Here is a 25,734-nt window from a genome sequence, read left to right on the forward strand (position 1 = left end):
ACCACCCTGGCCCAGCACTGAGCCCCTTGCCAGGGCTGTCCCAGCACCATAGCGGGGGGGCATGGCACAGCATTCATTACAGCTGGTGTAAAAAGACTCTGGGGTGGACAGCGAGTGCCCGGTGTGCAGCCGTGTCCCCCCCAGCCAAGTCATGGTGGCATCTGTCCGCCGGCGCTGGGCCCCACAGCAGGCAGGTGGGCAGGTCGCTCCACTGCCTGCAAAAGTCTCTAAAATTAAAGCTGGCATCTGAAATTCAAATGAAGAGTAAACCTTTAATTACAGACTGAATGTAATTCTCTGCCCCCCTTCCTGGCACAGCCGTCCTGTGATTTCTGGCAATCAGTGCTTTAAATACAGACCCGACAGCTCTGCTCTCCTAGTGCTCCCGAGGGGGCTGGCATTTGCCAGCTCCTCCGTGCGGTGACGGTGATGGCACTCAGGTGCAGCGCCACAGGCACAGGGAGCTCTGCCGGCAGTGGCTGCTGCCCCACGGCCCCCCACTTTGCTGGCAGTTGACGGGTCACCCGGGTCCTATGTTGTGCCATGCCATGGGATCCTTCTGAAACAGGGGCTCGCTGGGCCGGTGATGCTCTTTGCTCAGTGCCGCTGGGGAGTGGGTGCATCGTGGTGTCCTCGGAGCTGGCCGGGAGCCCCGAGCAGAGCGGGGTGGGGGCTTGAGGGCAGCCCCAGCCAGTGCCGGTGCCCCAGGACCAGTCCTTGCCCCAAGGCAGAGCCGGCAGCAGATGTGCCATCAGGGGACTGTACCGCAGTGGGAGGGCAGGAGCAGCAGCACGTGGCATTGGCAGCAAACCGTTTGCAAACCACACGGCCTCGTCTGAAAATAACACTCAGGTGACCCCGCGAGCCTTCAGAAGGCCCGGTGTAAAGGGGAGGGGAGGATCCGGGCTTGATGGGGTCCCACTAGCTCGGGCAACATGCCCTGCACTGAGCTCCCGCTCTGCTCTCACCCCAGAGGTGATGCCCCAGAGCAGAGCTGGGGGCAGGCTGGCGCAGAGGATGGATGCCTTCAAAGCAGAGTTACTGTCAAATCACCAGTGCCACTGTCCCCAGGCGGTGACAGCAGGAGGGCTCCTTGGCAGGGGAAGCTTGAGCCACGGAGAGTCTGGGAGGTGGGATGGAGCAGTCGGGCAGATGCTGTGACGGAAGGGGAGGGCACTTGCTTTCCCCGGCAGGTCTCCCTGCTCAGGGTCCTGCTCATTCGGAGCAGAGGATGTCTGCTGTCCATCCCCAGCCTGGGGGAAGCTGCTGAAGGAGGGAGGGGAGGATCCTGCTCTCCACGGCCGCTCCGGAGAGGACAGAGCTAATGGGCTTAAAATGCATTAAAGCAGATTTTGGATAGAAGCAGAGGAAAAACTGGCTGGCGGTTGAGGCTGGAGGAGACAGCCCGGGGAGCAGGGCAGCTCTCTGCCCGGGGGGCCGAGGAGCAGGACTGATGCATCCGTCAGGCCAGGCAGAGCTTTTGGCGTCACTGCCACGGGGCAGGGGACATGCGAGCTCAATGTCCCCATGCCCGGTGTTACCCTGACGGGTCCCAGCTGCCCACACCCAGCTGGTGTCAGCAGTGGCGATCTGACGTGGCAGCTCCTGGCTGTTAGCTTTGAGATTAGCCATTTCTGTAAGCGAGGAGAGCATCCCCGCTTGCATTAGGCAGGATTAGGAAACAGTAGGCATCTCGACCTTGGAGCTGTGCCCACCAAGCCCTCCTGGCATGCAGGGCACCGGGGAGAAACTGCGCACCGCGGCGTGGCACGGTGTCCCAGGGGACCGTAGGGCTCAGCTCCCCGGTCCCCAACCCTTCCCCAAGGGTAGTGACGTGTCATTAGGGAGGAACAGCCCTGCAAATCCTTCATCAGCCACACTGATTTCAGCTGTCCTGTGGGGAATTATCAAGTAAAATCGGAGGTGTCCTCTTGCCAAGGTTTGTGGGGTTGGCAGGGAGGGCGCTTCCCTATCAATGCTGTTGCTGTTTCCCAGTGAAATCCCAGCAAATTTAATTCCAGCAAAAATAATGGAGAGAAAAGAAGGTGATGCTGAAATAAAAAAAGAGGGAGATGATACCCAAAGGTCTGAATGGAACTAAATAGCGCTCTTTCTGTCTTTTCTTTATTTAGCTTCAATTTTTATATTTAAATTGAGCAGGATCTAGCTGAAATGGAGTTAGTTCTGATGGACAATGCCTATTCAACGTAACTGGGGCTTATTCACAAGCCTTACATCGGCTTTAACTACAGCGAGAAAGAAATGAGCTTCCTATTCATTTTGCTTGCACCTCAGCTCCACTATCTTCCTAAAAACAGATTTTGGATTTCCAAGTGGTTTTTAACAAACGGGAACGTCAGAAAATTTTCCTGGGGGTCCCCAAGGCTCCCAAAATATTTGCAGAAGCAAAGTTTTCACCTTTCCCTGCTAGCAAGGGCTATGGGGTTTATCCGGGGAGACGTGCTCAAATCAGCAGACACTCTCGGTTGGGTATCACAGGCAGAACAACACAGAAATAAAGTGATTTTCCATCTTCAGTACTGTGTTTATGACAGGGGATGATGCTGAAGTCACAACTGAGGCCAAAATCCCCTGGGATGTGCCGGTCTCTGGTGGAAAGCAGCACAGCTCCATGAAGGTACTCCTCGCCCCAAGGTCAGCCCTCCGGCACCCACCCGCCTGCTCCAGGTCCCTGGGGAGGGGTGAGAGCGAAGGGGCCGGGGGTGGGAGGCTGTGCACCAGCCTCTGCAGCCTCCGGGGAGGCAGGGGAGAGCGCGGCACCGGTGCCGGCCGCAGGCTGGGGCTGCCCGCTCGCTGCTCACCCCGCTCGGGAGATGCGGCAAGGAGAGGGAGGAGGGAAAAAAAAGCCCCTAAATGTCAGCGGCAGATGAAGGGTGTTGGAAAATTTAATCTTCCAACTTTCTCAACTAATGTGACATTTGGATTTCCTCCCGATAAGCTATCAGCCGCAGAAGTTTCTTTCTTTTGCCTTTTTTCTTTTTTTTTTTTTTTTCCTTCTTCTCTCCTCTGGCTGGTAATTTAAAAATAAATGGTCTAGAAAGATCTCTAAACAGTACCTTTGGCAAAGATTAAAAAAAGCGAAGGGGGATAGGGGAGCAGGCTGGCGGGAGAGGCTGATTGTTATTTATAACCTGGGCTGCTATAAAAGCAGGAACGTGGCTGGAGAACACACCGTCTCCCTCCCTGGCATTAAATTGCTGCATTTCAGGGAAAGCTGAGATGTTTAAGAAGGAGAAAGGCCCTTTTGCATGGGCTTGGAGTTTCTCAGCCATGTGCCTTGGAGCTTGCTGCGGGGAGTGGAGGGCAGGACCACAGCCCCAGGCATGGGCTCAGCCTGCCCGGCTTGCCCCAAGAGCTAGTGCAGGGCTGCGGTGGGTTTGAGGTTAAGGGGAAAAAAATCATTCTGAATTTGGGAAAAAAAAGGGGGATTTGACATTTCCTTGGACTCCCCAAATGGTGTGAGGTGCTTTGTTTGGATGGTTTCTAAATCTTTCTGTCTCAGAAGGTGGGAGCAGTTTCCCCCAGGACAGGTTGCGCAGGGAGAGCGGGGACGCGTTCTGTTCAGATCTGAGAACTGGCTGTTTCTTGCAAAAAAAATGGCATTTTTCTAATAACAACGCAACATTTCTGCCAAGGAGTCCCCCGGTGCCACCGCAAGGCGATGCTGCCGGTGGGTGTTGTGCGGGCACAGTCGGGGGCTTTGCCAGGCAGCAAGGTGCAGCCCCACCACCACCCCCCCCCAGAGCCCCGGGAGGCGGAGGAGTATGTGCTGTCACCACTCTTCTCCGCGGCTTCTCGCGTGACCGTGGGCAAATGGTCCCGTGCCCTGGGACTCGTTTCCCCTCACCTGCAGAGGACAGCAATGAACCCCCCCATCTTTGCAAAGGCTTTGAGGCTTGCAGGTGAATTGAGCCGCACATCCCATTTATATTCATTATTAGTAGTAATCACAGCATGTTGATATGAATATTTCGATGGCTTTTCCGGATTTAACATGGATGGGTGCCCCTGGGAAATTTAGAAGGATGTGTTGGGATCTCGGTGAGATACAGTCTTGATTGAGCATGTGAGGCGGCAGGACATGGGATGCAGGGATGCTGTTGGGGTCATGTGGCTCGTAGGAGCTCTGCTGGTGCCGAGGGTACCAGGAGGAGCACCGCAGGGGAAGACCGCGGCTGCCTGGCGTGTCCGGAGCTGCGAGACCCCAGCTGGCATCCCGGAGCAGCCGCCTGTGCCGCCAGCCATATCAGCCCTGCGTTTGTCATCGGCGCTGCCATTTGAGCAGTCATCATTAGCTGTGATGGCTCGTTCCCATGGAGATGAGCGATGAACGGGGGTGTCTGCATCCACGGGAGCTGCCTGGCCAAGGCATCACTGCTGCGCCAGGTCACGTCCCCGGCTCGATCCGCAGCTCCAAACCCCATCACTGGTGGGGACCCCTGAATAGTCCTTGTGCCCGTGGGCAGGCTGGCTCTCCTCAGCCAGCACCAGCCGGGATGTGATGGAGGGCGAGTACTTGCCGAGAGCGTGGCAGCCTCCAGTAAAGCTGTTGGATGGTGCCACTGGTGCTCACTGGGTGTTGGGGCACCTCTGGGTTTTGCCCCCTGTCCGTCATTTTGGGAAATTCAAAGGGAGAAAACGTTGTGACTGGCAACCCAGCTGCTAAAGCACTGAAGATGGCAAACGCTCTTGGTGTGTGATGACTTCTTGCTGAAGCAATAAATACGTATAATATTGATATATTGCCATGGAGTCGATTTCTAATGGTGTGTAGCAAATAATATATTCAAACTGTAGCATCTATTTGTGTTACGCTGTACATATTGTAACAGATAAATAGATGTTTCCAAGTTCTTTTGAAATGTAATGATGAGAAATGCTGCAAATCTGGCTGGGGGCCTGCTGAGATGCTTGCAGTTAAACCAGTGTAAATCCAGGAGAACTTGAATCATCTTCTCCTTTGATCTAATATAAATTTAATGCAGAATTTCTTCCTCCGGCCTACCCAAGGTGGCTCCCTGTAGCCCCAGCCTAGCACCGAGATGCTCCCATCCCTACCTGAGCTGGTGAGGGCTTTGCCTGCCTTCATCCAGGTGGAAATAACCCCATTTCAGGGGCCAAATTCAGCCTGGCTTAAACAGGAGTAACTTGGTTGAGGTTGGTAGATTTATGGATAAAGAATAAACATAGCTTGGATAACATCAGCTCTTTCTGCGGGTCTGTTTGCTGTATAGGTGTCAGTGATGCATGAAGTGTCCTACGTATAGATAGCTGTATATTTGTCTCCGAGATCTATACATATGCCTCTCTACAGCTACATGAATGAGAGCAGCCAGACAGCGCCGAACCTGGCAGAATACAAATTAGCCCCTCAGAAGTGGGTGATATAACGGAATAATGATAAACAGAGGAGCGGTGATTATATACAGTAGTTCCAGCTCCAGCGAAGTGGGGAATGACCATGCCAGTGAGGGGAAATAGGGTTGGATTTTCCCGGCTGCCGGCAGTGGCGGGGGCAGCAGATGGGCTGGACCTGGGCAGGGTGCCCCACTGATGTGAGCTGGGGAGGGACAGGGATGTGTCACCAGGACTTTGCTGGGCTCAGGAAAAAAAGGGTTTAGTGTCAAAGCAGAGGTATTGGTGCTGCAGGTGCCCTCGGGGCCATGGCTTTATCCCGCCTAAAGCCTGTTTTCAGCAGGTGCCTCTAAATCCCAGTCTGATGCTCGGAGAGGTTGGTGGGGGCGAACGATTGTGTGTGCAGCTGCTTTCCCCCAGAGACCTGAGCCCCACACTGATGGCAGGCTTGGGGCCGGATCCGCTCTCTGGATAGGCCATGGCTCTCTGCTGCGGCATCGTGGCTTTGCAGGGGGTCTGGCAGTCAGGTTTGCACCTTTTCTCCGGATTTATGTGAAGTTGAGAGCGTAATCTGGATTTTGATCTCGGCGATGTGGCTCAGGGGAGGTGGGGACAGTCCTTGCCTGCCTCCCGCTTGGCTGCTGCGGCTGTAATTGGGTTCAGCATCTTTCTGGATGGTTGGAGCCCCAGCGCCAGGGTCGGCCCGGTGGCCTGTTTACACTCGCAATCCGTCGGCTGGAATTAAAGCCCAAAACTCGCATATCAATCCTGTTATTCTCCCGAGCTGTGGCGAATGGTTTGGCCACCCCTCGCAATGTCAGGGGAATGTCACTGCCTCGATGGCCGACCGGAGCTGGCGCAGGGGAGGTGGCATCTCTCCGTGTTGTCTGCAGAGGGGAAACGGGGAGGAGGCCAGGGTGGGTGTTAAACGAGCTTTGTAGTTTATTTCCCAAACACGTTATTTTCTTTTAAATATATGGCCTTTCCCATGAGAAATTCAGATCTTTTGTCCCCTGGGTTTTGTCGAGAGGAGCCTGGCCGGTGGGAGAGCTGCTCACTCTGGGCCATCGAGGACAGCAGGATGGGACCGTCCCCTACCCCTTGTCCCCACTGGCGCCGGGGTACTTTGCCACGGGACGTTGTGGGGCATCTCTCCAGGCAGCTGTCCCCAGCACGGCACCGCATGAGCCCGGCACCGCACGAGCCCTGCCTAGAGCTGCTCGTGCTTCCAGTCACGTCCGCTGTCCTTTCTCCAGGGCTGATCTCTGCTACTGCAATCAGACGGCCTTACACGGGCTCCAAGACAGGCACTTCACTTGGGTGGAGGCACAAAGGGAGAGGCATGGAGCTGCTTCTCGAGGGGAATTCGCTCCCTCGCCGAGCGGCTCAACAACCAGATCCGCTCCTGTTCTCCCACAACCCCCTGCCCCTTTCGCTCCTGCAGCCAGGGCCATGGGAAGGCGGCCGGAGCCGTCCTACACCCCAGCTCGGGCTTGGCATGTCCCTGCCCCTGTGTTGCCTGTCCTTGCGTGCGGATAGGGCAGGCAGCTCTGTGCTCAGCCTCTCTTCAGCGGGGATGTAGCTCCGGGGATGCTGCAGCATCCTCATCCTCCTCCCGACCCCGAGGATCTCACAGCCGGCTGCAAACAGCCTTCCCCAGCTGCTGGGCTCCTGGCAGGGACACGGCAGCCTGGAGCCAGCACCTTCTCCTGGGTTTCTTTGTTCCCGGTGGGATGGCGAAGGCGATTTCCCCAGCTCTGTAGGGAAGCAACTCCCTTCGTCCCACTTCCCCCTGTGGTCCTGCACCTCGGCTCTGATCCTGTCCCCCTGCCTGCACCAGCTCAGCCCAGCCCTGCCTTGCTGGAGGGGGTTTTACACACAAACACCCCCACCACCCCGTGCTGTACTGGCAGCAGGGCCCCAGCAAGGGAGAGGAGGGCTGGGAAGGCGAGGGAGCACGTTCCAGTGCCGGCAGTGGGGAATTTGCCGTCTCTCCACCATAATTAAATATTGTTTGCATTGCTTATTGACAGAGCGCTAAGCTGCACTCCGTTTTAATTTGTTCTTTGATAGTTGCCTTTTGCTGCTAATTGATTTTCAAGGCTTTTTTTTTGGTTTGGGGGGTTTTTTTGTCTGATTTAATACCTGCCGTGCTACCGAAGCCAGAGAGGCAAGGGTAACTGGTGCTCGCCTTAGTGCCCACCCGCTCCCGGCACCCGCTCCCCTGTGCCGTCACCGCTGGCACGGGCTGCGGGCCAAATCCAGCACAGGAGCCAGCATTGCCAGTCTCTGCAGGGGAGACATTTGGTAATAGGCTTTGGGCGGCAGCATTCCTGGCGTCTGTCCAGAGCTGGCACCCCTGGGTGACCCTGTGTGCTCTGCTCCTTCCCCAGGATGATCCCGATGGAGAAGAGATCGAGAGGGAGAAGTCCAACTCCTTGAAGCTGGAGTTCACCGACGACACCAACTTCAAGACCAAGGTTAACTATTCGTACGCTGCCGTGCAGATCCCCACGGACATCTACAAAGGCTGTGAGTGCCCCTCCTCACCCGCTCCGCTCCGCTCTGCGCTGCCAGGCCAGGCTCAGCCTCCACCTCTCCTGCTCAGGGTGCCACAGCCCCAGGGACCGTCACCCTGGGGTGCTGCGGCTGGGTCTCGGTGCCGGAGCAGGCAGGGTCCCAGCCAGGTGGGCACTGAGCAGAGGCAGAGTGACCGTGTCAGGACAGAGCTGACAACGTGTCCCTCCCCAGGGACCCTTGAGATCTTAGTACGGGCCAAAGAGGCAAATCAGGGGTGAGGGATTATTAGGAAGGGATGGAGAGCAAAGGGGAAATGGTAATTAAGGCACAGGGTGAAGCTCAGGTGCGCCCACACGGCTGTGATCCTCCCTGGAGAAGAGCTCAGCAAAGCTCAAGGATGTTCAAAGTGGGAGCTGGAGACGATCAGAGGGACAGAGCAGCTCTGTGCAGGAGCAATTACAGAGACAGCAACTCCCTGCTCGTAGAAGGGAGCGAGACGGGGCTGGGCGGCGGGAGAGGGCGAAGCAGGGATGCTTCCTCACTGGCTTCGGGCTGCCTGGGGCTGAGGTTATGAAAACGGAGGGTCAGCAGCTGGAATCCTGCACAAGGCAGCGAGGGCGATTGTGGAACAGCGTGATGCCACCCCGGAGCAGCCCCCGCTGCGGGAGCATGCAGGAGGTTTCGGCCCCATGGCCGTGCCCCTGTGGCTGCCAGAGGGTCTGGGCTGCTCCAGAAAGGGGGCTCGGGTCGGTGGGCCAGCCCGGAAGCGGGCAGGGAGGGATAGATGGATGGACGGACGGATGGATGGGATAGGACGAGCCACACCAGCTTTCAGTCCCCTCCAGGAGGTGACACAGTCTCTGAGCTTCCAGAGCTCTCTCCTACCTCGCCCTGCCGCGGTGGCACATGGTGACAGTCGGTCTCCATTTCCCTCTAGTGGCTGCTCTGCACCAAGCTGGGGACCGCTCCCAGCTGGAGATCATCCTCCAGCACCCCTGGGCCGCATCCTGCACCCAGCCCCAGACCCTGCTGTTGCGGGGGCACCCCTCGTCTCCCTGCACCACTGAGGGCACCACTATCCCCGCACCCTCTTGTCTCGGTGGCACTTGCTGACGGCTCCCAGGTGGTCACGACAGTGACGGGGGCTGAGCTCACGTTCCTGTCCTGAGCAGCGCTTTCCCGGTACACAGGCTCGTTACCAGCACGGCTGTGCTCGGAGTCGCATCAGTGCGACGATTTCACCATGGCGGCGGCAGCGGATTAGAAATTTGCAATTAGTTTTATTACCCAGCTAGCGCAGGCCAGGCAGCTAATGAAGCACATCATGCGAGCGGGGGGCGGGCGAGCGGAGTGGGCTGCGTGGGATGAAATATTCATTACTCCTCACCCCTGCTCACCGGCCGACACCGCAGCTGATGCCCTGCCATGGCCACATAAATCACCCTGCTTGGCTGTGGGATGAGAGCAAATTGGAGATTAACGTGCTCCGGGCGCTCGCAGCCACTCAAAGAGGGATGCTGGAGAGGGGACAGGGCAGTGGGGGGTCCCAGGTGGGGAAAGGGGCCGCAGCCATGGGCACAGCGGTGCATGGGCACAGGGATCAGACCGTGCCCAGCCACACCAGGGTGCTCCAAAAAGCTGGGGTGCCGGGCAGGGTGCTCAGCTGCTGCACCCCAGAAAGCCGGTTTGGGGTGTGGGCACAGGGCTGCCCGTGTGCCCTGTCCTGCTGGGGACATCAGTGAGCGTGGCCGGTCTCCGCAGAGCCACGGGCGGGGAGTGTCTCCCTGGCGGGACCCAGCAGAGAGGCACTATCGCTGCCTGGCACACTAATTGAACCACTGTGGAGACGCCCTCCGCCGTCACCCCTCGCTACACACACAAATTACATCCTATATGTGTTTTATTTACTGTGCCGTTTTTAATTAAATCTGCAATCACTCGCTGGCGGGGCGGGGCTGGGCTCACCCCGATGGGGACAGGGACGAGATGGAAACGAGGACAGGGGATGTCACCGGGGGGCTGGCAGCTCTGGCCTCGACTGAGGGGGACAGGAGCCATCCTGACCATGGACCCAGCCTCCCATCCGATGAGCAAGAGCTCATCGCTCTGCGCACGAGGGGAGTATAGGGGCTGTGTTTGTGTGCAGGGAGGGTATAGGGGCTGTGTTCACATGCAAGGATGGTATAGGGACTGCAGTGATGTGCAGGGATGGTTATAGGGGCTGTGTTCATGTGCAGGGGTGGTATAGGGGCTGTGTTTGTTCACAGGGAGGATATAGGGGCTCCATTTGTGCTCAGGGATGATATAGGGGCTGTGTTTGTGTGCAGGGAGGGTATAGGGGCTGCATTTGGCACAAGCCTGGTGTGGCTGAGGGGCCCCGAAGGGCTGGGGGTGCAGGCACTGCCGAGGCTGTCGGGGACGTGTCGGTGCCCAGCACGGTGCCTGGCCAGGGCCGGCAGTGCTGCCCGGGGCAGCTCCCAGCAGGCAGGAGCCTAGCAGCCTGCTGGCAGCCCCTTCTCCCAGGAAAAACCATGTCCTGTGACAGACCCAAACAAGAAATCACCCTAAGTGCCCAGATAACAGCACTGTGTGCAGGCACGGTGCTGAGAAATGGCTGGGGAGATACAGACAGAGTAAATCACTGTTTGAAGGCACAGCTGCCTGCAGGAAGAAGTCTTCTTCAGCAGTGGTGCTGGGATGGAATGATCCAGGATTCATCCTGGGTAAAACCTGCCCATGTCCCACCAGCACCTCGGGGCCATGGCAAAGGCTTGCACGGGTGTTTCGAGGAGGGACAAGTGTGGGGGGAAGCCTTAGGAGAGCTAAATATACTCCTCAAATGCACGCCGGCTCCCCTGCAGCACCGCACTCGTCGTTCTACCCAATGCCGAGGAGAGGGGCCACGCCTGAGAGCTCTTGCACCCCAAAAATTCAATGAGGGTCCCCCAGGAGGGAGCAGTGCCTGGCCTCGGGGTGCTGACAGCTGCCCGCTCCTGCCCGCAGCGGCACGGCTGGCTCCTCCGTGCCACGGTCCTGGGATGGCCCAGCACGGGCTGCCGGGGGATGCTGGGGGGCTCCCCATGTCTGTCCAGCGCTCGGGACACCCACAGTGTTTGGGGTGCCCCGAAGGGCCCTGTGAGCGCTGGAAGGTCCCGCTGTCCCTGAGGCAGGCCAGCCCCATACCTGCCGCGTCATGCCGGCCCCCCTGTGCTCTGCCAGCCCCCCCTTGATTAATCACAGGCTGAGGCTGCCGGCAGCTTATCTTTTGCTTTAATAGCTGAATAATTTAAAACCACTGTTTGCCGGCATCTTAATTGCTTTTGCATCAGGTGCGGGGGCCAGCGGGAATGCAGAGCGGGGCCCGGGAGGCTCTGCACGGCCCCGCCGGGACACAGCCCCTTGGTTTCCCAGCTGGTGGCTGTCCCCGGGGAGCGGGGCTGGCACGGTGGCAGGAGGAGCAGGGTGTTTTGCCGGGAATAGGGTGACATGGCAAGCCGGCTGTCTCCAACGGTGGCTGTCCCTGCCCCAGAGCCAGGGAATGGGGACAGTGAGCACTTGGGGGAGCCCTGGAGGGTGGCTCTGGTCTCTGGGGACAAGGGACAGCAGGCTGATGCTAGAGCCCTGTGGGAGCGAGGGGCCCGAGGGACAGCCCCTGTGGGCTCCTCCATGGGAAGGGGCAGAGGGGATACACCACCTCTCCCTCCCTGCCAACATCACGGGGACACTGTGGTCCCTGTCATCGCCCTAGCCCATCCCAGGCTCCGCTGCTCCCCCACACCCACCCGCCTGCCCCCGGCTCTGTCTTCCACAGCCACCGTCATCCTCAACGAGCTGAACTGGACGCAGGCACTGGAAGACGTCTTCATCGAGAACCGGAAGGAGGATCCCTCCCTGCTCTGGCAGGTGTTCGGCAGTGCCACCGGTGTCACCCGCTACTACCCCGGTGCGTGGCGAGGGGCAGGAGAGGGTGGTGGCGGGGCGGGGGGTGCTGGCCAAGGGCAGCACCGGCCCATCGCACCGTGAGATGTGGGTGAGCATCTGCCAGTGCCAGCCCTGGGGACCGCCTGGCAGATGTAACCATACCGTGCCAAAGCCTGTTGGTGTGAGCTCCCCTCAGAGCCGGCCGCTTCCTCGCCTGTGGGCATCCCTCTGCCTCGTCCCCTGCGTCTCCCTGTCCCCCACCCCGGGACAGCCCCGCCTCGCTCACTGCCTGCCTTCCCCCCGCAGCCACCCCGTGGAGAGCCCCCAATAAGATCGACCTCTACGATGTGCGCAGGCGGCCCTGGTAAGGGGGTGCCGGGTGGGGAGGGGGGGTGTCTTCACCGGCCCTTCCCAGACGAGAGCAGCCAGCTCCCTCCCCTTTTCATTTCACACATGGTTGTCACTGGCAAACAGACACCGTAACACGGGCAGGGGCATCCGATCTGCGGCTCTCGGCTCCCACTCCCCTCCCCTCTTCCCGGGAAGGCAGAGCGGGATGGAGAGATAAATCCTTGGATACAGATCAAGCGTGGAGAGCTGCCCCTCGCTCTGTGCGCCCCCCCAGCCGTGGCTGCCAGTGCTCAGTCGCAGCCAGCATTCCCATCCAAACTGGAAAACAACCAGCTCTTGGAAACCATGAGCCAGGAGGACGGAGAAAGAAACGGGCCGGCAGCGCCAGGCTGCGGTTAAGCGATAGCTGCAAGCGGCCATTTAGCTGCACACCGAGTGAGGTGGGATTGAATCGCTTCCCCTTAGCCCAGGTAGAGGTACGGGCTTGGCAGCTCTAATTATCATGTTGCCCACAGGACTGGGGGAGCTGTGGCCCCATCCTGCCCACAGCTGCTGCCTCAAAATGTGGGCATGGAGAGGAAAGCAGGCACAGGTCTCCAGCACGTCCCCGGGGAGCCCTGTACCCCGGGGGAGCACCCCCTGCCCATTCCCCTGCTTGTGCCCGGAGCTGCCCCCTCTCCTTGTCAGAAAATTAATGGCCCTGCTACTGTGGTTAATTGTCTTTGATTGCTCCACATTAATTATTAACCGTTCTCCGCCGGGGCGTCTATGCAGGTTATTGGCAGAGGGGGGACTGGCAGGCTGTTTCGAGGGGGCTGCTGATGTGTATGGGGGCTACCGAGCCCAGCTAGCCCAGCTGCCTGCCCACTAGCCAGGCTGGCCACGCAGTTGCCCACCCAGCCCCGGAGGAGCAGCAGCACCCTTCGTGCTGGGGGGCAGCACACCCCCGGGGACACCCCTTTGGGGTCCTCTCCTGCCCTTGTGTGGCACACAGCCCTCACCGCTCGGCTGCCGGGCACGGCAGGGGCCACGGTCCTGCCTGCAGCCTCGGCAGGGCCACCAGCACCGCTCGCCTGCCTTCCCCTCCCTTGATGAATGACACTATTAAGCACAGCCTTCTCCGGCGGAGCCCGGGGTATTCATCTGAGCGGGGCAGCCAGAGATGGATGTGCTGCCACAACCCATTACGGGCAGCATCTTAGTTGGGCTCCATGCCGTGCCAGCAGCCCAGCCCCGGGGAGTGGGGTGGGCACCAAGCCCCCCGGCCCCCGCCAGCCAGCAAGAAGCCCACGGGCAGCTGCCTGCCCATCCTGCACTCCCGCATGAACGGGGGGGTGTTGGGGGGACACAGCACCCACGACAGGAGGGCCCCACCTGCCAGCATCCCACGTCCCACATCCCGCCCGGGTAATCACTTGTAATTAGGGGACATCAGGACCTGGGATTAGCAATCAGAGCCTGCCCCTTCCCCAGTCCTCCCCAGCAGTGGTGAGTAATTAATACTAATAACACACTAATTAATTCACATCAGGCCTGATCCTGATCAAGCCAACAATGAGGCCCCCTTGGACTTCAGCCATGGCAGGATCAGGCCCCACATGGTGGGACGAAGAGGCTGGGCTGTGCCTCACCATTGCCAGGACGGGTGCTCAGCACCGCACTGGCTCTGTCCCATGCAGGATGGCACAGAAGGGCCAGGAGCAGGACTGGGTGCTTCGAGGGGCGAGGAAGGGTTCCCTAATTGTTTTCAGGGGCGAGGATTTACGTAGTAGTATTATTTTTCCTCCTCGTAGCTAAAAATAACCTAATCAGCCTGGCCTTTGAAACTACCAGGGGGGTAAATAGCATCTTAATATGGATGTGCGTGTCAGCATAATCAGCACGCAGAAAAGGGCCTGTGATGATGGAAGAGTTTAGCATTTAGAGCTCATTAGGCTGATACGGTACCAAGTGGCGGGTCGCTGGCGGTCTGCCGTGCCGTGCTGTGCTGTGCCGCATCCTTGCCTCTGCTCGCCCATTAACGCCTTGTCCCTGCTCCTCACCGCGGGGACACTGCAGCCGGCACGGATGCTCTCGACACGGCTCTCCAGCTGCCCGTGCCCTGGCAGAGCTTTGTTCCTGGGCTGCACCCAGCAGGGTCGGGGTCCCCCCAAAAATGAATTGACCCCCCTGATGCCCCTCTGCGCCCCGCAGGTACATCCAAGGCGCCTCCTCCCCGAAGGACATGGTCATCATCGTGGATGTGTGAGTACATGGGTGGGGGCCATGAGCCAGGCCAGGACGGTGGCACAGCTCCCTGGGGTGCCACTGTCCCGCCAGTGGCCCCAGGGGAGCTGCGTGGGACAGCGCTGGCCGGGAGCCCCGTGCCCCCTCGCTGCCAAGGCCCCAGCACCCTTCTCTTCTGCCAGGAGCGGCAGCGTGAGCGGCCTCACCCTCAAGCTGATGAAGACCTCTGTCTATGAGATGCTGGACACCCTCTCGGACGATGACTACGTCAATGTGGCCTCGGTGAGTGCTGTGGGGCAGGCGGCAGGGCTGTGCCCCCCAGGCAGCTCCCTGCTCCCCACCGGGGGAGCCCTTTGCCCCCAGACCCACCTGGCCAGGGGCTCTGCAGAACAAGAAAAGCCATTTTTTTTTCTTCTTAACCACCCACCTGCACATAAGCAAGGAAATGGCTGCTCGGGGCTCGGCTGTACGTGGTGACAAATGAAAGCTGCCCCCACCACGGGGTGTTTGGCAGAGATGCTCCTGGGGCGATCCCAACCAGCCACCTCCTGCCTGTCACCAGCCAGTGACATCATGCCCCTCATGGCGATGTCACCAGCCCGTGACCTCACGCAGAACAGTGGCCGTGCCACCGCATCTGTGCATCGCTGGGCATCCAGCCTCTGCTGGCCCTCCCCTGTCTGGCTGCAAGCACGCTGGCGCTAATTAACGTGTCTGGCCCAGTTCTGTTAGCTGGATCGCTGCTCCCCTAATGAATGGGCCCTATTGCCAGCAAATGAAGCCATAAGTGAGAGGCAGCACCTGCTCCCACTGCCGGCACGGCACAGCACAGCACGGCACGCCTGTTTGCACGAGCCTGGGGGGTCCTGCAGAAGCGAGGGTGCAGGCAAGCCCTGCGCTGGCAGCATCCACTGCTGGCACCTGCATCGGGCGGCTCAGTGCTGGATTTGTCCCAGGCTAAGCCCCAGTCGCTGCATCAGACATCCTCGGGACATGGGACACGGGACACGGCATACTCCAGCCACCTCTTGCCCATGGGAGCTGAGCGTGGTGGGTGGTTTGTGCCCGTTGGGGGCTGCCTTTGCATCCCCGTCCCCTTTCTGCAATGCGCTCCCCTCCCTTTCGCCTCCCAGTTCAATGAGAAGGCAAAGCCGGTGTCGTGCTTCAAGCATCTGGTGCAGGCCAACATCCGGAACAAGAAGGTCTTCAAGGAGGACGTGCAGGGGATGGTGGCCAAGGGCACGACCGACTACAAGGCTGGCTTTGAGTACGCCTTCGACCAGCTGCAAAATGTGAGCTGGGGGCCGGGCTGCGGGCTGGGGGAGGCAGCAGAGTGCACCCATGGGTGCTGGGGGAGATGGGAGAGCTCTGAGCACCCGGCTGCTGCCCCGCTTCTGGGGCTTCAGCGTGCAGAGGGCTCCTTGTCCCCCTTTGCAATGCCGGGGGAGACATCCCACCACCCGGCACGCTGTAGCCAAGGTTTTGCTGGAGCCACTGCCCCTCTGGGTTATTAAAAGTTAGCAGGGCTGAGCGGAGGGGACTGGATCCAGCCAGACACCGTGCCAGAGGCAAAATAAAGATGAATGGTGCTATTAGATGCTGAGCAGCAATAGCCACAACATCATTTCCAAGCAGACAGCGTCCCTCCTCCTACCCGTTCACCCCGGCCAGTCTCACCCCAGAGAAATAGGCTGGGAAAAGAGATGGGTCAGAGACCAGCCCTCCCGGCCGCATACAGCCCCACGCCCGGTGCCGCTCGCTCCGCATCTGGCCTCAGGTGCCATCTCTCTGCCCTGCAGTCCAACATCACGCGTGCCAACTGCAACAAGATGATCATGATGTTCACGGACGGTGGCGAGGACCGGGTGCAGGATGTCTTTGAGAAGTACAACTGGCCCAATAAGACGGTGAGAGGCTGTGGGGCCATGTGCTGGGCTGGGGCCGCTTGCCGGGGAGGGAAACGGCTGCTGCAGCTCCATTGCCGGCTTCCACCTCATTTGCCGCGGGCAATGTCGCCATCCTCTCTCCCTGATAGCCTACTGCTGCGTCAAGCCACTGCCCTGGTAATGGGGCGGATGATGCACCGGTGCCGTTTATAGCTGGCTCCCACCTTGGCATGCGGGAGGCACAGGGCCAGGCGCCCCACAGGCTGCCGGGGGGAGGATGGGGCTGGCGGGCCCCCCCCAAGAGCCTGCCCTGGGAGGAGCACACCCCAGGCATGGGGCACAGGACTGCTCACAGGCAGGAGGGTCCCTATCACCACCCAGCTCCCCAGGACCTGGAGGACTGTAGGGTGGGGGGATCCTGGGCCATGCAGGACCCTCGGAGAGCACAGACCCCTCCCTGTGCAGCGATGCCCCAGCGCAAGGACCTCTGGTTCTGCGGGAGTAGGTGGCTTTGGCCAATGTGGGACAGGACTGGCCGGCTCCAGGCAGGGAGAGAGGGACTCCCTGCCTGCCAGCACAGACAGCATTTGCAGGAGCCGCCTTCTGCCTTCCTGCGCTTGGCTGCGGGCAGCACGGTCTGCGTGGCAGAGGGCGATGCCACACTGTCCCCAGGGAGGTTGCCGTCAGCCGGGAGCACCTGAGTGTGGAAGACCAAGGTGCCCGGTGGACAGTCCTCACCACCACGCTCTGACACAGGTGCGGGTCTTCACCTTCTCCGTCGGGCAGCACAACTATGACGTGACCCCGCTGCAGTGGATGGCCTGCGCCAACAAAGGTGAGCGGGGCTGGCACCCAGTGGGCACGGGGGGGCTGCAGGATGCTGGGCTCACCCCTCGCACGGGGGCTGGCACTCGTGCTCCAGTGTGTGCCACTGCTGGCAAGGCGCTGGCTGCAACCCTGGACTGGACAGCAGGACAGCCAGGCTGACGGACAGGCAGACAGCCAGCTCTCCAGCTGCCTTTCTCTTTCTTTTCCAAGGTTACTACTTCGAAATCCCCTCCATCGGTGCCATCCGCATCAACACGCAGGTACGGCAGGGTGCCAGCAGGTAGGGTGCCGGCAGGCAGGCAGCGCAGCCCGTCTGCCAGCCGCAGGCAGAGCTGTCCCCCCAGGGGTGCCCTGCCTGGGGGTGCGCTCAGGCAGCCCCAGCCCCGCTGCAGAGAACCCAAAGGCTGGCTGCGAGCACGGCAGCGAGCCAGGGAGCCGAGCCGAGCCCTCAGCCAGGCCTCGTGCTATTGAAATAAGTAATTCATCTTCTGCAGCTCCCCATGGACCTGCCGCCTTTTGAGTGACTAATTATGAAACATCAGGCGTTAATCAGCACAGAGCGGAGCCGAGCGCAGGCAGGCAGGGAGGGAGCGAGCACAGGCAGGGAGGGAGCGAGCGCAGGCGGGGAGCAAGTGCAGGCAGGGCCAGCCCCAGCAGAGCCAAGCATGTCTGCCCCACACCCCATCTCCCTGCCCCTTTTCTGCCCCTTTTCTTTATTGGATGCACATGAGGTGCCATGGTGGGCAGGTGATGGGGGTCCCCAAGCGGGGCAGCCCCTCGGGGCAGGGCTGGCATCGTGGCATAGGGGCTGCCCCCCGCCCAGAGGTCTGCCTTGGCAAGGTGAGCCAGGATAAGGGAAACCTGCCCTGGGAGAAGATCCCAAAAAGCTGGCTGTGGCAGCCAGGGAGACAACAGCGACGTGGTCCAGAGGTGGTCCAGGCGTGATGGAGCAAGCCCAGCCCCAGGGATGGCTGGGAGCCGTGGGGGGCTCTGGCTAGGGCTGCCTGGGGAGCCCCTGCTCTGCCCCGCACTGCTGATGGCAAGCAGCACCATGTTTGCGTCTCAACAGGCCCATTCAGTTCCCAGCTGGAGCCTTTACCCTTGGGTTTGGTAGCTGCCAAGCCCCCTCCCCTAGCTCAGCCTGCAGCTGGGGACCAGCACTAAGCACCCTGTTAATAATCCGTGGGGCGTGTGTGAGGACAGGGGTGTCACCAGGTTGGAGCAGGGAGGCATCTGGATCCCACGTTGTGCTTTCCCCTGCCCTGTGTCACTGCAGGAGTACCTGGACGTGCTGGGCAGACCCATGGTCCTGGCTGGGAACCGAGCCAAGCAGGTTCAGTGGACAAACGTCTACCAGGATGCCCTGGTAAGGACCCCCCCAGCCCCGGGGTGTGAGTGGGGACACCAGCCCCGGGGTCCTGCACAGCCCTGGGGCTAGGTGGGGACACTGGCCCCGGGGTTGCGCACAGCCCCAGGGTGCAGGTGGAGACCCCCAGCCCCGGGGTCCCACACAGCCCCAGAGTGCAGGTGGGGACACCAGCCCCAGGGTCCTGCACAGCACATGCCACCATCTCCCTTGCCAGGGGGGTAACCCTCCTTCTGCTGCCCACCCCCGGTTCTGGGTCCCAGGGCCGGCGAGGGGCCATGGGACACCCTTCTGTGCTTGTGCAGGGGCTGGGCCTGGTGGTGACAGGCACGCTGCCGGTGTTCAACCTGACGGAGGACAGCAGTGACAGGAAGGTAGGAGACTGTGGCTGCCACTGCCCTGGCTGCACCGGGACCCCTGGGTGTGGGGCCACAGCAAGGTGGGGAGGGTGCCCCATACTGGGTGCATGGCTGAAGGGGGGGGGCACTGGCACCCCTGGGGTCCTGCCTGCTCTGTACCCCCTCCCTGGCATGAGACCAGGGGTGACTGCCATCCCTGGGACCTGAGATGGCCTTGGATATCTCTCCCGGTTCAATGGGGACAGCTGGCAGCTGCAAGTCCCTGGGGGGTGCAGTGTCCCATGGAGGGCTGCTGAGGGGCTGGCACATCCCACCCTGTGCCCCTGCGGTGTCCAGATCTGGCCCACATGTCCCCGGAGGGAGAAGAGGTCCATCCCCCTGTTTCCCTGTCCCTGTGCTGGCGGTGGCAAGTGACAGTCTGGCTCCCACCCACCTCCATCCCTGCGCTTCCTTCCAGAACCAGCTCATCCTGGGCGTGATGGGGATTGACGTGGCTCTCAACGACATCAAGAGGCTGACGCCGCGATACAATGTGCGTGGGGGCCCCTTCCCCTCTGTCCCTGCTCTGCGCTGCCCGAGCCCGGTGTAGGAGCCTGCTGCTGGGAGCCCCAAGCTGCCCCCGCCAGCACCCCGTAGCACCTTCAGCAGCGCTGGCGGTAGCAGGGTGCAGAAGCCATGATTGCAGGCAGGGACCGGGGCGGGCAGGCAGGCAGGGATCAGAGCTGGGTGATGCTCTGGGACCCAGAGCAGCGTGGAAACCCTTGCAGGGTCAAAGGGGAATAAACCTTATCAGCCTCGGGAAAGGGGCAGCGGGCAAAATCCAGAGCTGGGGTGAGAGATGCTGTCGGCCTGAGAATAGAAATAGATGGCCAGAAAAGGCTGATCCCCAGGGGTGGCATGGGGCGAGCTTTGCCTGCAGACGTGAGGGTTATCACAGTGGTGCGGCACACTGCAGAGCCGCCTGGCTGGCCTCATCCCTCCTCCTGTCCTCCCGCAGCTGGGGGCAAATGGTTACGTCTTCGCCATCGACCTGAACGGCTACGTCCTGCTGCACCCCAACCTGCAGCCCCAGGTGAGGAGGGACCCGTCGGGGTGGCAGCAGCGGGGGTTAGCCAAGCCCTGTGGGACATGGAGCTTCCCGGGGTCGTTAGGAGCTAATTGCGGGAATTGTGATGAGTTTGTCTGGACTTGGCGGCAGCTGCGGGAGCCCTGAGCCCTTTCCTGGCTCTCCCTTTCTGCCTGCAGATCATCAATTTCCGTGAGCCAGTGACCCTGGACTTTCTGGATGCTGAGCTGGAGGACGAGAACAAGGAGGAGGTGGGCAGACCAGAGGGCAGCTTTTGGGGTACAGGCTGGCCCCCCCAATCTGTAGTTGCAAAGGGCACTCAGCCCTCCAGCCTGCCCTGGGGAATGCCTCATCCTCAGGGCCCCAGCACAGCTCCCGTGGGGCCACGGCGGGGACAGGAGCTGGGTCACTGTCCCCTGGGTGCCAGCATGATGAGTGCTGCCCCCAGACTGCTCTCCCCTCGCCCCTGCACCCCGCGGGTCCCCAGTGCCACCCCCCTGGAGTGGGTGCCCACGGGCATGTGGCTGGGCTCTGTGGCCCTCAGTTGCCTCCTCCGTGTCCCCCAGATCCGGAGAAGCATGATTGATGGGAACGACGGGCAGAGGTTCATCAAGACCCTCATCAAGTCCCTGGACGAGGTAACACTACAGGGGAAGGGGGTCACGGTCAAAACTACCGCCGTGCTGAGCACCCAGCCCAGGCAGTGGGGAGTCAGGGGCTGTGTCCGGCCCTGGGCTTGAAGCCGGGGTCCCGTGTCACCGTGCCCCCAGGTTCCTGGCACCACGGAGGCCTGACTGGCTCTCTCTGACCCACAGCAATACATCGACGAGGTGTTCAGGACCTACACGTGGGCCCCCATCAAAAGCACCAACTACAGGTGAGCGGTGCCGCCAGCACACCCGCACTCGCCCGGCATCGCCCAGACCTGCACCAGCACAGGGCTGCGGTCTTGTGCTTGCAGCTCAGGAGGTCCCCGAGGCCACCAGGAACGTGTCCCATGGGCTGCGGGGTGGCAAACGTGCCATCACATCATTGCACCCAGCCAGTGGTGCTCTAGAGGGCACTCCCAAAAGTGCTGCCTGATGCTATTCGGCACTGCTGAGGCGGGCCACGGTCCCCAGGCCTCAGGGGACAGGCGCTGCAGGGCTGGTGTGCAAGGTGCCGGACAAGGGACACCCCTGCCACCGCCTGCCTGCACAGCCGGGGGCTCCCCACGTCTCTGCCTGCTCCGGGGTGGGTGGCAGTGACGTGCACTCACCCTGCAGCACAGGCAGCAGCTTCAGAGGCAGAGGAGAGCAAAGCTCCCGCCTGCATTTATCACCCAGTTTGCACCAGTTTGGACCACCAGGTGTGTAAAAAAGACCCCGGCATCGTCATGTCCGTGCTATCCAACTCATGCTGCCTTCGTCCTGTGAGGAGCCACGTGGTCCCCCTGCCGCCCAGTGTACCCTCCTCTTCCTCACCAACCAGCTCGGGAGGGGCTGGCAAGGGTCAGAGCCACCTCCCAGCGCTGCCAGGTGTCCCCCCTGCGCAGCCCCAGTCCTGTCCCCCACGGTGGCACACCTCCGGAGCCAATCAGCACTGTCAAGGAGGGGACGATGACACAGCTGTGGCTGGGGCTGCAGGTTGATCTGTAGGGCGAAAGGTGCTGCTGGGGACCCTGTGCTCCCATGTCTCCACACCATGGCAGGGATGTTCCCTGGGCTTCCCTGGGACACCGTCAGTACAGGGTGCCACCAGCACTGAACAGAAAAAAGTCACCACGCTCCTCTTGCTACCTGTGGTTTGGGGTGCCACCACCTCTGCCCTCTATGCTGGTGTGCCACCACTTCTACCATGCTTTTTCGGGTGCCACCACCTCTGCCATTCTTGCTGGGGTGCCCAGTCCATGCTGCCAGGTGCAGACAGGACTAGCTGGAGGGATGGCTTGGGGACCAAGTCCAGGTCCTGGTGGCTCAGGTGCAGGTGTGACAGCCGACGAGAGTCAGGAATGTGGCCCTCACCCGCCGGTGCTCGCCTATCCCGGGCAGCACCTGGCACGAACACCGTCACCGAAGGCCACCAGCCGCTGCAACCGGCACCCAGGAGCCCAGCTCCCTCCGGCAGTGTGTCCTGTGGGTTCAGCAGCCCTGGCACCACCTCCTGCCACCTCCTTTCCCGCACCCACCCTGCACCCTGCGTGCCAGACCCCTGGCTGGTGGATCCCTCTCCTTCCTGGCTCACCAGTAGCCGGTGCCTCTGTAATGGTTGTCTTCGGTCTCTCCTCGCTGGGAAGGTTTTGTCCCTTCTTTCAAGGGCTGTGTCTCTTCCTGCCTTCCTCCTTTACAGGGGTGTCGTGTCCCTCTTCCACGTGCACCTCCCTTGGCTCCGGGGCAGGCGTGTCTTGCCCGTCTCAGCCCTGCCTGGACGGGCTTGTCACCTCCTGTGCTGAGGGCTGCCCCGGGATGGCCCTGGGTGCCCTGGGGACAACCCTGGGTGCCACCAGGATGGCAGTAGGTGCACTGGGGATGACCCTGGGTGCCACCAGCATGGCCCTGCGTGCTCCAAGGGTGGCCCTGGGTGTCCTAGGATGACCCTGGGTGCTTTGGGGACAACCCTGGGTGCTCTGGGGACAACTCTGGAGGCCCCGTGATGGCCCTGGGTGCTCTAGGGACGACCCTGGGTGCCCCCAGGACAGTGCTGGGTGCAGTCCCTGGAAAGAAGGATGCAGCAGGGTGTGCAGACCAGCGGGGCTGCTGCCTGCCATCAGCCGGGGCCGGGTGCTGCTGGGGGATGCCAGGCAGGGGCTGGGGGCCAGCCAAGGGCTCTGGGTGGGTGTAAAGCCTTACACCGCCTGTCTGCTCTCCCCCTCCACAGCCTGGGGCTGGTTCTGCCTCCCTACAGCACCTACTACATCCAGGCCAACCTCAGTGACCAGATCCTGCAAGTGAAGTGTAAGTAGCCCCTGGCTTTCCCCGCCGCCCGCTCGCACTCCCCCTTGCCCCCACGCCGGCCCGCGGCTGTCGGGGGGAGAAACATGAAGCAAAAACCTGCAAAAAGAGATAGGGATCACTCTGAGAGGCAAAAAAAAAAAAAAAAGAACGAAAAATCAAAAATAAGAGAGGCATGAGTAGAGGTGAATGCACAGAGGGAAAGTGAGCTGCCTGCCTGGGGTGCCCCGGGGTGCCAGGGTTTGGTCCTTATGCTTTGCACCCCAAAACCCGAGCCCCAGGCTGCAGGCAGACACTGCCTGGCGCAGGCAGGGGCTGTGCCGCTGCCTGTTCACCTCCTGGGGATGAGGGATGATGCTGTAGCAGCCAGTTAATTTGCGAGCCTGGGAAAGTTTGCATGGATCTCTTTAATTTCCTTTGGTTTTTTACGATTCTTTGGTTTCGGTTTAAGCCATTTATTCTTTTATGAGTTCTGTTTCGGTTGGTTTCAATTTTCGTTTGGAATTAATCTGTGTACGTGTGTGTTAGCCTGGCCCCCCCTTTCTCTCTCTTTCTCTCTCCCCTGACCCCCAAGCCTTTTTCCCACCGCAGGTCCACGCTGCTCCCGGGGACCCTCTCCCACGTGGGAGAACCGGACCCTTCCCCTCTCTCCTCCGGTTCCCCCCATTTCTCCCCCTCGGCCGCCCCGCGGCTCGACCCCAGCCCCGCTCCGGACCCAGCCCCTGCCACCCCTCCATCCCTTGGCAGGAGCCCCACGTCCCCGCGGGGATGAGGCCAGGCTGTCCCCGTCCCCGGGAGGGGGGACCCCCCCGTCCTCCCCGGCTCTGCCCGCCATGCCGTGCATGCCCCCTAACTCAGTGAGGACATTTCGATATCAAGACTGTTGCAACTGTTTGCTACTGACTCTCATTTTCCTTTGGAGTATTGAATATATATATATATTTCTCTAGTTATATCTTTGCATTTTTTTTTATTCTTATTTCACTGTGGCCTTTTCCTTTCGTTACCGGGTTTTTCTTTCTTTTTCTTTTTTCATGTCGTTTTTTGCAAGAGGTTTCCTTTTGGTATGATTATGATACACAATATTTTTATTCAAACGGCGATTGAATAAAATATTGTTTGTGCCCCCCTTCCCCCTTTCCACCCAACCCCCTTTTTTTTTGTTTGTTGTTTTTTTGTTTGTTGTTTTTCTTGCTTTCTCTCTATGGTGGATTCACACAGTACCAAACATCAAAATGAAGGGCAAGTATTTTCAGTCTCAGACCACTCACCTTCACCACCCCGTCCCCCGCCCCGTGTCCAGTCCCCCCCCAGCCCCCCTGCTTGCCCATCTCCCTGCCCGTTTGCCACGCCGAACCTGCAAACCGCCACCGACTCGCCCTTCCTCCCTCCTCCTCCTCCTCCTCCTCTCCTCCAGTTCCCCCTTTATTTGAAAGCAACATGTCTTGTTCTGTCCATGAGAGCTTTGTCACGACGATCCCCCACTCCCTCCCCGCGCATATCGTTCAAGAGCCGATCTCGTATGAAACTCTGCCGGTTTTGATCTGTGAGGTTTTTCGTAGCTAGTTTGATACCCCGTTCTTCCTCACCTTTCCCCGTCCCCTCTTGCTCCTGTCCCCCCGCTCGCCTCCTCCGGCTCCTTCTCCCCCCGTCCCAGCTCCTCTGCTTCGTCCCTCCCCAAGACAACTCAACCTGAAAGGGATAGGGCTGTGCAGGGAGCAGGGGGCTGCGGGGTGGGTGCCCAAAGGTGGTGGGGACGGAGGGCGGGTGGGGGACCCAGTCCTCCGTCGCTGTTGCCCTCTGGGACAGGCTTTTTTGGGGAAGCCCCCCAAGCAGAGCCGAGGTGGGGATGGGACCACCCCAGGGCAATGTCACCCCGCTGCATGGGGGACAACGAGCCTGGCCCCATGGGGACGCGGGCTGCCCGAGCCCTGGGGTGCCGCGCTGCCTGCCCCCACGGCTGCTCGGTGGCCGTCCCCACTGTCCCGGGGCCCAGCATGAAGCCCCTGGCAGCTGCAGTGTCCCAGCGCCATCCGTGCCCCTGGGAGCAGCCGAGTTTGAGCCCAAAGTCTCACCGAGGCAGGCAGGGGGGTTCGGGGGCTGGTCGCCCCCCTGCAGCGGAGTGGGGCAGGATTTGGCCCACATCCCCACAATGCCCATCTGCTTGCCGGAGCAGAAGGGGCCGCGTGCAGCCAGAGCCACAGCTCCGGCACAACCCCACGGCGGGCCAGGGGACACCCCAGCATGCACGGTCCCCCGGGGACCCGCCACCACGCTCCCTCCCGCACACGGCCCGCATGGCACCCTGCACACGGCGCCCGCCAGCAGCCTGCCCGGCAGCACCCGCTCCCCAGCACGGGCAGGGGGACGGCTGCGGGGGGCATGGCAGCGCAGAGGGGGACGGGGGGGACGGGGCCAGGCGGGCTGGACAGTGGGGAGGTGGAAGTGTCACCCTCAGCCCTGTTCTATCAGCTTTGAGTTGCCTCCTCCCAGCGCCCCTGCGATGGCAATGCTGATGGACCAAGTACGAGTGTTATGTACTCCTCTTCTCCTCTTCCTCCTCCTCCTCTTCCTCTCATCGGCTTGTACCCAGCCCCTGCCTACAGTCCTCAGAGAGCAACAGTCCAACCTCTGGCTGTGCCCTGCAATGCACCGGGGGCCGGCAGGAGGGCGAGGGGGTGGCGGTGCCTGCCGGGGGGGCCGGTGGCCCCGGGATGCTCCGTAGCACCACCCCACGCACCCTGTAACCCGGCTCGCCCCCGCGAGCTGAACCCCACATCTGCCGCCCCTCTGCCAGGGGGCTCCCCAAGAGGCACCCCAAACCTTGCCAGGGGCTGTGACCCCCCCACTTAAAGCAGAGCGAGGTGCCGGGCTGGTGCGTGAGCGTGGGCCCCCATCCCCGTTG

General features: G+C 60.8%; 1 protein-coding gene across 2 annotated transcripts in view; it reads left to right on the top strand.

Annotated features, from left to right (window-relative positions):
• Window positions 1–25,734, top strand: part of CACNA2D2 (calcium voltage-gated channel auxiliary subunit alpha2delta 2) — a 201,057-nt gene that overhangs the window by 167,752 nt on the left and 7,571 nt on the right. Inside the window, exons 5-22 of one of the 2 annotated variants that reach the window (XM_059823569.1) lie at window positions 7,770–7,908; window positions 11,708–11,839; window positions 12,124–12,181; window positions 14,362–14,412; window positions 14,577–14,676; window positions 15,528–15,686; window positions 16,194–16,301; window positions 17,037–17,115; window positions 17,319–17,368; window positions 18,385–18,474; window positions 18,780–18,848; window positions 19,291–19,365; window positions 19,831–19,905; window positions 20,079–20,150; window positions 20,466–20,537; window positions 20,715–20,776; window positions 22,756–22,832; window positions 24,051–24,071. In XM_059823569.1, the coding sequence (XP_059679552.1) occupies window positions 7,770–7,908; window positions 11,708–11,839; window positions 12,124–12,181; window positions 14,362–14,412; window positions 14,577–14,676; window positions 15,528–15,686; window positions 16,194–16,301; window positions 17,037–17,115; window positions 17,319–17,368; window positions 18,385–18,474; window positions 18,780–18,848; window positions 19,291–19,365; window positions 19,831–19,905; window positions 20,079–20,150; window positions 20,466–20,537; window positions 20,715–20,776; window positions 22,756–22,832; window positions 24,051–24,071 (1,489 nt within the window). The remainder of the gene's footprint in view (window positions 1–7,769; window positions 7,909–11,707; window positions 11,840–12,123; window positions 12,182–14,361; window positions 14,413–14,576; window positions 14,677–15,527; window positions 15,687–16,193; window positions 16,302–17,036; window positions 17,116–17,318; window positions 17,369–18,384; window positions 18,475–18,779; window positions 18,849–19,290; window positions 19,366–19,830; window positions 19,906–20,078; window positions 20,151–20,465; window positions 20,538–20,714; window positions 20,777–22,755; window positions 22,833–24,050; window positions 24,072–25,734) is intronic. The other variant, XM_059823570.1, reaches the window with a different exon arrangement.

This window comes from Gavia stellata, chromosome 12 (assembly GCF_030936135.1).
Source record: "Gavia stellata isolate bGavSte3 chromosome 12, bGavSte3.hap2, whole genome shotgun sequence".
Lineage (NCBI taxonomy): Eukaryota > Metazoa > Chordata > Aves > Gaviiformes > Gaviidae > Gavia > Gavia stellata.